Source organism: Opisthocomus hoazin, chromosome 3 (assembly GCF_030867145.1).
Source record: "Opisthocomus hoazin isolate bOpiHoa1 chromosome 3, bOpiHoa1.hap1, whole genome shotgun sequence".
Classification (NCBI taxonomy): Eukaryota; Metazoa; Chordata; class Aves; order Opisthocomiformes; family Opisthocomidae; genus Opisthocomus; species Opisthocomus hoazin.
This window is the reverse complement of record NC_134416.1, coordinates 46375165-46390913: the sequence shown is the minus strand read 5'-3', so window position 1 is coordinate 46390913 and position 15749 is coordinate 46375165. Positions and strand designations below refer to the sequence as shown.

Sequence of the window (15749 nt, the reverse complement as noted above, 5' to 3'; positions counted from 1 at the left end):
TATATGATCCCTCTGAAGTCCTTTAACAATTTATCAGTTGCAAAGATCACATATCCAAAAGTGAAAATTTATTTTCCGTTCAGCCTGTAAATGCTCACTTCAAATAGGAAACTTCTACATACAACCAGCGTTTCTGTATTGCTCTACCTTATCAACTAGCATCTACATATCGTAATTCTGTGTATTATTTAGCCTTAAAAATAGTTTTAGCAATGTTCATGTATTTTAAAGTTCACACTGCAAAGCATACCTCAGGTCCTGCACGCTCTCACCAAGCTTGTCCAGCAGAAATTTGATATCTTCACTGATGTCTTCATCATCATACTTCTGCTGATCCAAATTCTCTAGCTGCTTTAAAACTTTACACTGAATCATGGCAAGAGCATATTCTTGACGAGTTTCTCTCTCAGTAGATTTCTCTAATAAATTCTAGGGAAGTAAAAAATTATTTGTTTTGTTTGTTTTAAGAACAGACTACTCAGAAACAAAGTGGTATTTTTAAGAATATCTTACTGGCACTTTTTAATTTAGTAAGTGACAGAATTGACTACTTCCTGAAATAATCTCTCCAAACAAGTAAAGTATGAGTCTACCACACAGTGGCTGCTTTACACCTACATTTAGTAGCATAAATTGCCTAGGACTGACCTTACTACATAGGAGGAGTATTCCTATCTGTCACTATAGCAGATGAAGAGGAACGTAAAAAAAAATAAAAAAAGAAAAAAAGGCTCTGTCTTGCAAGGTAGCAGTAATGCAACCGTGTGTGCTGAAAAACACAGCCACCACTGCATTTAAGTTTAGGTCACTTAGACATTTTTCCTCCTGGACGGTATACTACCTTCAATACTAGGAAGTATCAATTCACCTGCTTTGATCATTTTCAACATCAAATTGGGCTGACTACAAAGACTATTCAAAGAAAAAGGGCAGGTTTATATCCCAAATGCCAGAGACTCTGCCATTAACAACTACTTTTATCTGGAATTATCATTTTAGATTTCCATGCAGCAATAGCATTAAGCAGGAAAGCCTTAAAAAGAAACTAAACACCCAACAAAAAACTGAAGTCATCTTTCCAACTCAAGAGTTACCATCTGGATTAGATCAGCTTATTTTGAATTTGGGAATATTCCAACTAGACATTTTTATTCAAACAGAAGCTTGTTCGTAAGACTGGAATTGCAAGTACAGAATGTAACAGTCAAGTTCCAATGTCATTTATTCATTACATTTCTACTCAATTTAATCAGCTTCAAATCATGTTGTTCAAGCAGAACTAGCCACCTGCACGTTTTGATAAAGCTGAAAACATGAATTCTATATAAAAGACAAAAGTCCTTCACAAACAGAACATGTGTTCGTATAAATAAGGCTTAACATCTACCATAAATAAGCAATGACACCGTACAGAAGGAATTTGACTGCATCACTCTCATTCATCACACTTCAGGTTTCTAAGATATCAGACATCACACTAGTTAGTAAGACAGAACACTGCAAATAAATGTTAAAACTTGCAAACTAAAAATAAGTCATATTACTGCTTTTAATGGCTTTAATATAAAAACTCTGTTTCTAGTTCAGTAAGAGAACCGAGAGGTAAAAGGTAATTTACAGAAAGTAATACTAAATTACTTACAGCTAAAAGTGCTAACTAGAGCAAAAGAACAAAGAATGAAACTTAAAAGACAACATTCAACAAGCTCAAGGAGCAGGTAGATAAAGTTTTCAAAGAACTATTAGTTAAGAGAATTATAGGCAGAGTTGTAAGTTACTCCAAATATTATTACCTATCTCATACTGTAGTGAGATATTCAAGCTTTTTATCATGAAATTGAAAGGATATATTAGGAAAGTATAAACAGGAACACATGACTAAATAGAATGGATCAGTGAACTACTCAGTGATTTAAAAAAAAAAAATCTTGAGTTACAAAACGATTTACAGGTAGGAAACACATAAAAGACAATAAAAGTAGGAAAAAAGAGGAAAAAACATTTTAATAGGTAAAGAGAGAAAGTTATTAATTCACAGTAGACAGAAGTACCCAATACCTGTTGCTTTACAGAAAAAAAATTACATTTCACTGACATACTTCAGGCAATTAACTTTCCAAAGAGGTGAAACTGGTCAAATTCGGAGAAACTGAGAGAAGACGTATGCAAGTTGTCAAGACTCGTGGCATACCTTCACCAATGCACAGGCAGTAGGGGTGATTTGAAGAAATCATCAAGCCTAGTCCTTCATGCAATTCACTTCCCCCCTGCCCCCAGCTGATGCTGTTTACTGTGCTGCTCACACAGGAAAAGGGCTTTTTCACCTCTGCTACATATTTTACATATTTTAATTTTGCTTCAGATCTCACAACTCTGATGTCTAATTACGAATCTGTTATTTGCCGGCTGCCAGTTTATAACCTCATTTTCATGTCAATGCTAGTCTTTAATGTTAGAGAAAGAAAACAGCAAAGTTAGTTTCCCCAAAGCCTGTTACAGAGCCATCATCTTCTTTCTTCACCTTTATTTATTAAAAGAACTTGGCTTCATTTTTGTCTCCTCTTGCAAAACACACTAAATCTCAGAACTAGCAATTATTTCTCCTATTTTTGATGACCTCAGAGTAGGAAGAAGTTGAATATAAAGTGCCAAGCCCCTCAATTTCTTCCCCCCCCAAGCTGTCTTACTATACGTCCCTGACTAATCCCAACATTAAGATCCTAAAGAACACTAGAACATCTGCAGAGGTCTACATAGTAAGAATAGCCCCTACTGAATACCTCACACCACTGACCTCCTTCAACAGGATAAATAACATATTTTTATGATCCACCTTACCCAGAAATTTTTCAAAGTGGCAGATGCTTTAGGCTAGAGAGACCATTTAAGTCGCAGAGTAAGCACCTTCACACAGCTCATTATTGCTGATCAGCAAGTCAGTAACAATTTCCCTCTCCCCAGCCTAATCTGCTTGCAACACCTACCACTGGAACACAATCAACACCCAGGAAAACAAATAGTTTCCAAAACCTACATCTCCTACTCAGAATACAAGTCCCATTTTAAAATAGGATTACAAGTTGTTATAGCATTTCTGTATAAGACTCTTGACCAGCATTCACATAAAACAATGTGCACATGCACAATTAGCATCCATGAACACAAATTGGTACTTTCACAATGAAAACATCAAGCCTTGGTGCTCAGTTATTCCAAATTATCTTAAACACGACCAGTGATTTTCAGGTAACATGGACACAGTAAGTCAACTAATCACTCTTACATGTATATTTTCATTCATCTTGACAGAGCCACCAAGAAAAGATTTTGGGACTAGTAGATAAACATAATTTCTAAGTCAATCAGTTGGACAAACACACATGTGTTTAAATCATATTTTTTATTTAAAGCTTCATAAGGCAAAATTTATCAGGTATTAGTAACTACAGTGTTTTACACTAGTACCAGCAGGAAAAAGAATCTTGAACTAAAGAAGGGAAATCTCTAGTGCCTGTGTTAACATAGATTTGTTTTTTAGTCAACCTTATTTTAAGAAGACAATGAATAGCAAATGCCTATTACTTTTAATAGCATGTCTACTACCTGTAGCAAAACTCAGTTCACAGAAAAAAAAATAAAAAAGAAGGGAGAATTAAGCTTTCAATCCAGTTTACCAATATGGTCTAGCAGAAACAGCTGTGCATCAGCAACATTTGAGACCTATGCATCTGAGAGAGAGACACAGTGCAATTGCAGTCAACACACACTTACCCGAAATGCTGCAAGGATGATTCTAGTTACTTTCTCTTTGACAGATTCCTGAAGAATATCCGACAGCACTGGAACAATATTATACCGACGGAGATATTCACACATTTGAGGGCTAAAGGCCAGCAGCCACACACAGAAAATCATCTGATACTGGAGCTGAAAGCCACATTTGTTGCTCAAGACCCCCATGATACTGAAAAATTAACATAGCATACATTTCATTTTTAAATTATGACCACATAGATTGCATTGCTCCACCCTGAAACATTAAAAGAAATGGTTAATAGGAGCTTATTGGAAAGAGCTGCTGCGGATGAGTATACAACACACACTTCACAGTATCCTGCACCAGTATTTATCATTATACAAGCAGCTTGTTCAGAAAGCCATCTTTTAAAGATATAGTTATTTCCTCCTTAGCCTTACAGCCATAAAGCAACTTTCCTTATGAGAACTGATGTGGTACTATATTCATCTTCAGGTTCACCAAGACTCTTTTTCTACTGGCATGTTTAGAGCATTATTTGTCATTCTAGGAGAAACAGAGAAACACCTAGCTACTCCTTCAGAGTCAAGAAAGAGAAGGAGTAAACAGACAGAACAAAATCTACACAAATTGAACTTGTTTCTTTAATTGTATCTCTGCACAGGAGTGTCTGAAATGAGCTGAAGTAGTCATTATTTAACAAGTGAGTTCTCAGAAAACAGCTTATAACACATCACAGATATACAAAGCACTGCTAGAAAAGAAATATTACAAGACCTCCAAGAAGAAATCAGGCAGAACCTTTGTTCACCTAAAGTTCTGAAAATTTAATAAGCAATTTACAGGTCCATTCCAAAAAAGATAACCCAATTAAAATAAAAAATCTACTTTCAAGATCACTGCTATCAAAATTAAGACAAATTCAAACTAGTCGAAACACAGGCTAATTGTAATGCTTTAATAGTTCTTTAAAAAGCTTCCTTGGTGAAAAAGTTTGTTTTAATTAGTGTCATCTTGACACATGTGAACATCTTTTGAACTCTCACTTCACTGGCAAGTTTGACTTTTCTCCTTTTCAGAGTACAGGGGTATTTTTCTTAAAGTGCAAACCATATAGCCACCATCCCCAACAGAGGCATCAGTGGCAGAAAAATTATTTATAGTCAAGCATTTTTAAATAAGTGACAACATCCTAGCCTCATGCAGAGCTATTTATGAAGAGAATCTGGATAAAATAATGACCTACTGAAGATATATGTGGAAAAAAAAATCAGCTTAGCTCTAGAACATGTTTCTCCTTTCACTAATACTTTCAGACTGAACAACTCCAAACTGAAAGGCAAGGAATATTAGCAGAAACTCATTTTGTTGGTCCTTCTTTTATTAAATAAAAAGCACAGCATCTTCAGCTGAAGACAAAAGGCTGTATTCACCTTCAGATATTTATTTAAGCAGTTCTTCATGAAGAGTAAGGTAGCATTAAAGCTTCAACATTGGTACCTATATCTGCAGGTTTCATTTCTCTATTTGATTGTACTCATGTTTGAAAACAAACAGGTTTTGAACTCAAACAGAGCAGCTGCCTTTTGCAATAGAGTTCTATTCCAAAAGAGGTCACTGGGGAACGTGCTATTGTAAGTGCAAGTATATCCACATAAATTGAAATAAATGCTCACCAATTTACTCCATCTGCTTCTACCCACGCAAAGCGATATTCATTGACCCTGAGCATCAGCTGCAGACATCCAGCAACACACTGTACATACTGGGAACTCTGGGTGAAAAGAAGAACACATCACTTCTTACAGGAAGAGTTAGGTAGCAAGTGCTGCAGTTCAGTTTTTCAAACTAGGCTTTACTGGCATGCTTCAACACACGTTTCTTCAGTGACACTTCTGAGATAAACAGGCTCACTCTTACAATGCCTTACACACCCCTATTAAAAAAAAACAAAAACAAAAACAAACACAAAAAATACCAAAACAACAAACAACCCACAAAACTCACAAGAAAAGGTGAGAAGCAAAATATAAATGGAAGACATTTGTGAATAGGAAAGAAGTGTTATGCAAGTGATACCATTTTACATTACCATAACTGATTCTTATAGCCCATTTGAACATGCCTTCTTTCACTATCTATGAATGAAGGCTGTCTTCTGTTTGATTATACTGCCAGAGCCCTTTTATCCACACAGTCAGCTGTTATTCCATTGAGCAAACTTTGGGAAATAAATCAGCAAACTGGTTACCAAACTTCAAGAAGTTTCCTAGAGGTCACTGCAGAAAAAGGAATCCTGAGCTCAGGTTCTTCCCACTCTCATTTTCCAACTCCAAACAGCAGGGGTGTCATTACAATTCTATATTTTCCTGCACATGTGCCACACAGTGAGTACCACACTTATCATAATCAGAAGTATACTTCTACAAAAAATACCATTAGAAAAATGAGTATGCAAAATTATCCTCAAAGTTTAGCTTTGCATGTTAATTTTTTCTTCTTTTCATTAAAAGCTTAGCACAGTATACTGTGCTAAGAAAAGAATAACGCTAAACTTTCCCATCAGGAAAACACCAAGAGATGCACCACTGAATTCTATTTTCATTCAGACTTCTATATGTACAGTCACAAAGACAGTATCATTGAACAGCTTTTCATCTCTAAAAGCATATGTTTTCTGTGCAGTAACACACAAGATGGGCTGCAGTTCAAAACTACGTTTTGGTCAACCCATTGTCCCTTCCACTACAGCAACAGAAAGATCCCAAGGTACAACGCAGGTGGCATTTTTTTTCTCTCTTCTTGCTCACCTTCTAGCATTATCTTCACTAATCCTCAGATATGCTGCTGATAAAATGTTGGGGTGTGGTTTTTTTTTTTCCTATAAGCCTTTTTCTTTACTAAGTGTCTTGAAAGTCTTATGGTAGATCACTCACATAATACAAGGTCAAACCTTTCAAACATTTAATGGAGTAAAGTTGTTAGGCAATCCCACATGAAAAGAGAGAATAAACAGAATTTCAAATGAAGATTAATTCATTCTGTGTCTCTCATCAGAGATTAAGACCTTTACGTAGAAAAATGAGTCTGAACACGTAGGCCCAAATCATCATACAGAACATTAATTTCTCTGGGTAGGTATTCTCTCTCACACACCATGCAAATAAACCAGCTATAAACACACAAGACAGCCCTCCTGCCCCAAATAATGTATTCATTTATCTGCATCACCAACTTGTGTACCACTCAACTTGGAGTTCTCTCTTTGAACAGTCTGTCATAAAAGCATTCTCTTCCAGCACTACTATAATTGAAATTTCATAATAGATCCCAGTGCGCATTTCCTCTGTAAAATGTTACAACTGCATCTCTAATTTACTCTGAAATAAATTAGTGAAAAACTGCTTGGAAATCCTGCACAAACTAGGTCTGAAATCAGAACACTAACAAAGTCAAGACAATACTTACCCAACTTAATTATCCTAGAACAAATTTGCACTATCAGTTCTGCTGCTTTGGGACCCTGTAGAGGTACGGTACGTCCATGCAGTGCTACAGTACCATGAATACAGATTTCTAAGCAAGTTAGAAGAGCTCACAGCTCCATAATGAGTGGTGTTGCGTGCTGTAGAACTATTTACTGTTTAAAGGCTCTGTGAGAGAGTGCTGTCAGTCTAACAAAACGTGGAAGTATGGCACACAGAACTGCACATGAAATACTGAAATACTTCACCTTCTATGCTCAGGCCCTAATTTTACCCCCTATCCATCGCTGTGCATAACAGTCTCTCATCTTTTCTATTTTAAACCCTAGTCAGGTGGTAATTTAAGAGGCTTTTCTCTACAGGAAGCTAATGCTTTAAAGCAATGACTACATTTAGAAGCGAAACAAATTCTAGGTTTGTATTTAAGTCTTCTGAAAAGCCATGAAGACTTTCAGGTTGCAAAGGGAATAAAAGACCAAACTGAATCCTACTCCACATTCAAAAGCTACGATAGACCGCCCCGTTGTACCACAACAAAACAGAAAATTCAGTTATGATGATCACTTGCATTTGCTATGCTGCTGCAGTTCATCTCCAAGCTCAACAGCCATTATAGCTACATGAAATTCAGTATAAATACTGATGAGAAAAGGACAATCCATTTTCACCTGAATTCAGGCTATTCACATATGAAAAGCTTACAGCTTTGAAAGCGCTCTTGTAATTTGATGCTACAGAGGTTTCAGGGACAATGTTATCCTCAATATCTGATGCGCCTTTTCTCAATTCCGCACATTACGAGAGCCAAAAGCTTCTTATTTTCAGGTTAGTTCTACAAGTCAGACAGTTCAGTGCTAAACAGTCAATGTTGTTTAAATATTAAATTAACTGCCTATAATTTTTTCAAGTTTTAACAAAGAGGATGCTAGATACATCTATATTTTTAACAACCCAAACAACTTGTAAAATACATGCTTCCACTGCCAGCATTTTTGGCGAAACCAGTGTTCTAAAATTCCTTTTGTTTCTTGGCGCCATCACCTGGCACTCTGTTGTCGTACAGTTCTGATTCCAAGTACTTTCTGTTAACTGACACCAGAACAGCTCTGCACCTTAATCTGAGGAGTGGGTATCACCTGCTCAAAATAGCAACTTGACAGGTTTCAAGGATATACTCACATCACTTGTGGAGACTGCTCCTGTTTCCACAGAACCCCCCGTACCACGTAGTTTCTAGCAAAAAAAAAAAAAAAAAAAGTTTACATTCAGAGCTGTCCTTCATCCTTACAGAACAGTTGTTACCAAGTTTCTTTCAATTCTCCCATCTCTTCAGTCATAACAAGATTAAGAATCTATTAGATATTTTTTCTGCTCAGTACATTATGATAATATATTGTATTTGTTTCCTACACACACCATCAAGTCTAGAAGAATATGCTTGAAGCTAATCATGGTATATGAAGATTTAAATTTTTTTTTATTTTTTTTTAATTCAATCGTGGATTTACTCAAGACATTTATCCATCTTATCTTAGAATTTGAAAACCATTCTCCTGAATCTTTCCGAAGCAAATTCCAACTTTAAGATTCTTCTTCCAGAGTAAAAATAAAACTCATTTTTAATAACCCCAGTCTGGAAAACTATGAAAAAAACTATATCCCTACTAAACCTACCGAATGTTTCTCTACTCTCCAGAATCCACTTCTGCTATAACAGAATGACAGATCACTGAATTTTGGTAAGGATTGCAGCGAAAATCTCCAAAAATCAATACAAAGGAGAACAATTAATCTTTGAAGAAGCCAGCAGTAAGCAGCTCATCTTGAGCTAACAGCATACACTGTCCAAATAAGTCAGGATTTATTTCGTTTCAAGTGACAGGACTAAAAATAAAAGCTTTGTACTACAGTAAACCAGAAAAAAGTTGATATTCACTTCCTGCCACCATGTGACCTTTCCTAGCAAAAAGTTCTGAGAAACAAAATAATACAGGGAGACAAAAACACCTCACCATATCTTTTCTCAGTCTCCAGAAGAAAATAAAGATTTACCAACAGAAAAGGCAAAAAGCCTTCTTCTTCAATTTTTATTTTTAATTTCCTTCTTTTTAATTTTTATTTTTAATTTAAATCTCAAGGACTGGAGTAGAAAATAGAAAATATTAAATTAAAAAGTATATATTTGAATAAAGGATATTTAGCTTTAAGAATAAAGTAAATTTCATTTTTAAAAAAGAAAACAAAAAATCCCTCCTGTTTGCGTATCTATATATTCGCATTCTTGAAAAAAGCGTGAAAAAGTCACGCTAACATTTAAACAGAAGTAGCTTTTTACCTGTGAACTGAGCTGAGTTTTTATCCAGTTGAAATAATAATTCAAGTCACTGCCTTCCATAAGTTCCTTCCCCCATGCAGCCAGTTTGGCAATAATTCTTGCTGCCTGGAAATGAATGCAATAAACAGATTTTTCAAACAGAGTAATTTCAGGATTCAGTGAAAAGCAGTATAAGCTCTGAAAATGAAGTTTAGGTAAAAAGATGGCCCCTTACAGAAATCTACCTGTTTTCTGTGTAGGGGACTCGTCATGCCTCATCATTTTGTTTCTTCAGTTTTCTGCTGCTTCTACTTCCTAGTAATTGGCATATTTTCACAGTGTTACTGGATACCCACCTCTGATGAAGTTCACAAGGCACCAACAAAGAACTCAGAAGAAGGGGAGCTATCAATGGGCTACTAAAGTAGGACACTATTACAGTCAGAAATCCATCAACAGTAAGACACTTAATGGTCTAACACATACAACGGCAGGCTTACTTTAAGCAACTATGGTATATGCCAACATAAATGATTGCAAAGTATTAAAGTTTCCTGTACTTAAACCAAAGCAAGTCATCTTCAAGAAGAAGGAATTTTCAAGCCCAGAAAAAGAACAGCAGAAAACCAAAAGGGAAGGTAGAATTTAAGAATGAAATTAAGGAGTAAAAATGTAGTCAGGTTAAAAATTTTCACGATGCCTATGGCACAAGAATACATACAACAAAGAGTATATTTCTATGCTAGCCTTGCCAAATTACGTCTAAAGTAACTCTGCATTGCATCCTGCAGCTTATTTGCAGGAACATTTGAGCCAACTTATGTATAAGTATGCCATCTAACCAAGAAACTACTGAGGCAGGGATTCGTTTGACTGCATACAGCTCCACGATGCAGTGAGGGGACCATTCCAGTCACCTTTCCACTACACCACATTCAGATGTGCAGCATCACCAACGATTTCTAGAGCAATTACGAGTGAGAGTCTGGAACAACGATCTCTACGCTGAAATGCATCAAATCCACTACTGAACGCAGCCAAGTAACACTATAAAATCCCCTCTGCTTTAAAACATGAGATATCAGATTGCCACATTACTGTGCTCCTGAGTTCAAACTGCTACCTGACCCTTGAATAAGAAACAATTCATGCCTAGCAGAATTTGAGCCTGAACACAGAGAACAAGTATTTTTATCTGTCTATGCAGATACAACGATGTGGTAGCGAAAGCCTTCCAGTGTGCATATGGGAGGGAAGCAAAAAGCCAACAAAACCAACAGCAACCTAAAACTTTGTTTTGAAAACATGCACGTGCTTTAAAAAAATTATGCACAAAGTGTACTAAAAGGCACAACAAGGGAGCAAACTTAGTGTTGTACAGTGGATTCACATTGTGTTAAGTTCCCTGTGACTTGTAAAGTTATTTGTATATCTTCGCAGTACCTAAGAAAACAATACCTGAACAACACACCTGTCAGCAGAGAAATACTGAGCATAAAAAACTACACTATACATTTGAAAGCCACCATTCTAGGGAGACTTGCACTGGAAGGGTCTAAAAATTACACTTTACCTGCACGTTTGAGAAGTCAATATTGTCCAGGTTTGCTCAGACTGTGGTTTTGCATATGGGTCTTCAGCAGCAATACCACAAAAAAAACCACAACAACCCACCAACCAAAACATCACAGCCTCCTCCTTCAGCCACACCAAATGACCTGATTCCATGGCCATGCACTGAATCAGTCACGTTTAAAAAAAAAAAAATAAAAAAAATAAAAAAAAAATCAAGCCTGACATTTTTCTTCTTTGTTGAAGTCGCAGCACAGCCCCAAATACAGTTGCACTGGCCACACCAAAGGGCGAACAGCATAACTTGCCTGGAATTCCTTGCGCCAGTACTGCCACCACAGCATAATGCAGGCCAGGTACATGGTTCTGTAATTTGAGCCACTGATTTGATTCTACCACACCATGCCAGCATAAACATATGCAGTGATGAACAACTCACAGCCATGCAGTTTTCTCCCTCTTCAAGCCACAATACAAGTTTTATTAGTGGAAACTATGGTCTCCATTAGGAATTTACAGTAATACAACCATATTTTTCCCCCACAAGGAAAAAAAAACAAACTGCTGAGATGAAATGGCCAGTTCTCACCACAGATGACAGAACGATATTAAGAATTCCAGAAAAGTTACTTCATATAGACCAGCGGCACCCAGTGGCTCAGAGCACAGCAAATACCATACAACACACATGGCTGCACTGAGCTTGGATGGGATGGACTGAATTTTTTTCATAGCAGTCCATACGATGCTATGGTTTAGACTGGTGACAAAAACAGTACTGATAACATACCAGTGTTTTAACTGTTGCTGAGCAGTGCTTGCACAACATTAAAGACTTCTCTGTTTCTCGCTCTACACTTCCAGTGAGTAGGCAGGGTGGGGGGGCCAAGAGGCTGGAAGGGGACACAGCCAGTACAGCTCACCAAAGAGATGTACAGGCTGACCATCAGTCTGCTGATGCTGTGAGATTGCTTTTGCGTAACTACTTCTTGTTGGATTTAGTTTGGGTTCCACTTCCCCTCCCTTTTCTGCCTTTCACTTATTAAACTGTCTTTATCTTGACTCACAGGTTTTCTCACTTCTGCCCTCCCAATTCTCTCCCCACTCCCGCTGCTGGGGACTATGCAAGCAACTGGGATGAGCTTTCCTATCAGCCAGGGTCAACCCACCACAACAGCAGACATTATTTCTTCCCCAGTATGTTTACAAACCATTTTAAGCAGATTTCAAGTGGCTTTATAGTAATTTGAGCATATAAAGTTTAAGGTTCATCAAGGTAAAGATCTTTCCCTCTCACAGGATAATTTAAATTCTAATATTTGTACAGCATGAGGAGCACTGACCGGCAGTTGTGACAAAAGTTATTTTTCTAGTTATGTCTTACTGTGCTTAATCAATTCTAAAATCCTTGCTTTTCCAAGCCTTTAAAACCTGCTCTCATCTCCCAGAAAACACAATGTCAATAAACGATGTAACTTTTCTTTCTAACATGTGGTCAAGTGAAGCCTGTATTAAGAATTGCTCATCTAGACTGCAAAAAGAAAACTTTCCAGTCCACTCAGTAGTTTAGCTTCAAACTCCAGAATCTCGTGAAGAAAAATAACACTAGCTTTTTTCTCTACCATCTTCTGAGACAGGTTCATTTAAAACTTACCATATGCACAGTGAAAAGATCTTGTCGATTCAACATCGGCAGAAAATAAGACCATGCAGTGTTTTTACCACGTTTTGCATAATCAAAGAAGATAGAAACACGCTGATGATTTTCCTGTAAAAATTGGGAGAGAGGAAAAGATAAGAGACTTGTAAAACCATTCAACAAAGCGGTTATTTGCTCCTCATTATGTAGGCATACATCATCAGAGTGTATCCTGGCTTGTAACAGCCCATGGAAATTTTTCAGTTTGACAGTTACTTGTGGATACAGTTCATTTCAGCACTCCAACATTAAGGTTAGAGATCTGGGGCAGGGCGAAACAAAATTCGAAACCCTATCTGTATCTCAGTACTCCCACACCCACTTGAGTAAAAATAGATGTATCCTTTTGATCAAGCGAGCAGAATGAGAGAAATGAGACTAGCTAAATATTGCCATTTTCCAGAGGAGCACTACTCTTCATCCAATCAATTATGCTTGAATGAAGTCCACAGAAAGTTTTCCATGTATTGCTACTTCCACACAAAAGCTTGTTGTTCAACTTGGCTGCGTGTGCTACAAGTGAAGCTAGTTCCTGCCTCTCCACTCCTCGCAGTGAGAAGTGAGCTCTTCTCTCCCAGATGAGAGTTCAGCTGGTTCAGCTGTTATTTCAGGCAACCTGCATACCTAGGAGAGGACACAGTCACCAGAAGTCTGTTCTCCAGGGCTTCTAGGCTGAACCACAAGAGACCACAAGTACCTGAACTTGGTCACCATGCAGAGTTTCTTAGAGCATTTCACCTAATAACCACTGTGAAAGGCAGCTAATATGATCCTCCTTAAAGCAGAGCAGAGAAGAGGCCATGCAAACCTGAAGGAGAAAGAGGAGGTCTGCTATTTCCTAATAGCCTAGAACACAGACAGTCTTCCAGAAAAAATAAATACCTGGATTCTTGCTTTTGCCCAGCATTTCCATATACTTTCTAGCCTGGTGAGTGGTAAGCTTTCATTCTAAAGAGATGTCTCCCCATTGAAGTCGCGCTGCTATAAATTACTGTACAACTCAAGGCAAAACTGCACAACGCAAAACTGTTTGAAACACCATAATTGGGAAACTCACATGAGAATAGTATCTCAGTCTCCACTACCCAATTGATTTAATTTTCCAACTCCCCTCGCTGAAGGGCTTTCCTCCATCAATTCAGCACCCTATTATTAACTCTGTGGACCAAGAATCAGCTAGGCAAGCCCACTTGTTGGAATATGCTTTGTTAAGCAGAAGATGACCTGAATGTATCCATGATCCAAACACTGGCACCTTACTAAGCATCAGAGTTGCACCAACCCTTCACTGAAAGTATAAAAGGATCAAAGTTACCACACCACATGGGCTGCAAATTGCTGTCCTGATCACTGACTGGGGAAGGTCAGGTGTCACTAGTTACCTGACAGTCATAACCCTTAACACTAATTAATGTTCCGTATGGCATGTGTCAAAAAGCACTCAGAAACCCTCTCAAAAGCTGTTGTGCAAGCTATGAAATAAAAAAAAAAAGATCTCAGGAACACTATGCCTTGGTGGAGAGCCTCTGCTCTGTGAGGGCTAGTTTGATGAAAAACAACAGTTCAATGAAATAAAACACTAGCAGCATCTACACTTGTGCTACACAGAGTCTAGCTAAAAAGATCAAAAACAATTAGATTAACGAGCTCAGTTTACAACATAACTCAGGAGGAGACAGACAGGTCTAGAAGCAGAAAAGCTGAAATAACTTCAACATGCTGTCAATCAAAAGACTAGTCAGGTTTGCTGTTAAGGTGTGGGGTAATGACAGGAAGGAAGGAGTGGAGAACTGCCTACAGCCCTGAAATATGTAGTGCTTCGCCTTCCTAGGCAGCTGCTGACTACAGTGATAAAAAGGAAATCCTGAAGCTCTCACATCAGCAGTTGAATAATTTAGCATCTGTCATTTCTGAAGAAGCACAATGAAGCTCACCTGGGTGGTACCGCTACAGGCACCACTTGCAGTGCAGGTTCTTAAAGATTTCACAAGTAACAGACTGTGCAGTGTGATGGGGTTACTAATCCAGACAAATTGTTCCAAGTATTTACCACATGAATAGAATAAGAAATGTTTCCTCAGGGATTCCAGTAGGCTAACACTCTCCACCTTCAGAAATAAGCAGCACAGTGATATTCTTATAAACAAATCACCATGTTAATTTCACTTCTGCCAGCCTCCAAAATAAATCTTTCTCAGAATGATGATCAAAGTCGTAAGCAGAACTACTGGAACAATCTTAGATACCCAGGAAGGCTTTTGGCATGCTCAAAACACAGTTTATATAATTTTTACAACCTCACAGGAAAAGCATAGAAAGATAATAGAACAACAGTCATTATCAACACAGACAGAAGCTGAATACTGTTGCCTATGATAGTTTCTAGAAGTTTCAGCTATCAAAAGGCAGCTTTCAAAGACTATTTGTCTCATGAAACTGCAGTGAACATCCTTGCTCAAAACAATTTTCCTGAAAGAGTCAGTGGTACTATGACAGGCCATGCCCTTGAAAACTTTCACACTTCAAGTCTTTGCATGTACTGAATTAAGACTACCTGGGCAAAGACAGGAGAATTCATACCCACTATTGTGGATTCTTCCATCCACGCAGTCTACGGAAACCCTGCACTGAATGCAGAGTCACAGAGCCAATGGCCAATACGATGCTCTCCGACAAGAATTTTACACCTTGAAAACATGCAACCAAGGGTCCAATAAGGCATCACTGACAGCATGTTCTACCGTCTGAACGTGACCAGAAGAAAACAGAAGTCCTGTTTCAGCCTTGCCTAGTGGATTAGGAAGCCCTTGGAGGATGCCATGCAGATGCCTGCACACAAGCTCTCTGTGCCAGCAGGCAGATATCCCTGAACAATGAAGTCACACACAGCAGCACTGCAAAAGCCAGTGCAGCCTCTCAGAA

At 37.9% G+C, this 15749-nt stretch overlaps 1 protein-coding gene across 2 annotated transcripts in view; it reads right to left on the bottom strand.

Moving 5' to 3' along the window:
• The window catches only part of ATP6V1H (ATPase H+ transporting V1 subunit H), a 48235-nt gene that overhangs the window by 18796 nt on the left and 13690 nt on the right, over positions 1–15749 (bottom strand). For both annotated transcript variants that reach the window (XM_075416157.1, XM_075416156.1), the window contains exons 5-10: positions 12783–12896; positions 9578–9682; positions 8422–8475; positions 5434–5531; positions 3772–3964; positions 251–429 (exon numbers count right to left, since the gene is read on the bottom strand). In XM_075416157.1, the coding sequence (XP_075272272.1) occupies positions 251–429; positions 3772–3964; positions 5434–5531; positions 8422–8475; positions 9578–9682; positions 12783–12896 (743 nt within the window). The remainder of the gene's footprint in view (positions 1–250; positions 430–3771; positions 3965–5433; positions 5532–8421; positions 8476–9577; positions 9683–12782; positions 12897–15749) is intronic.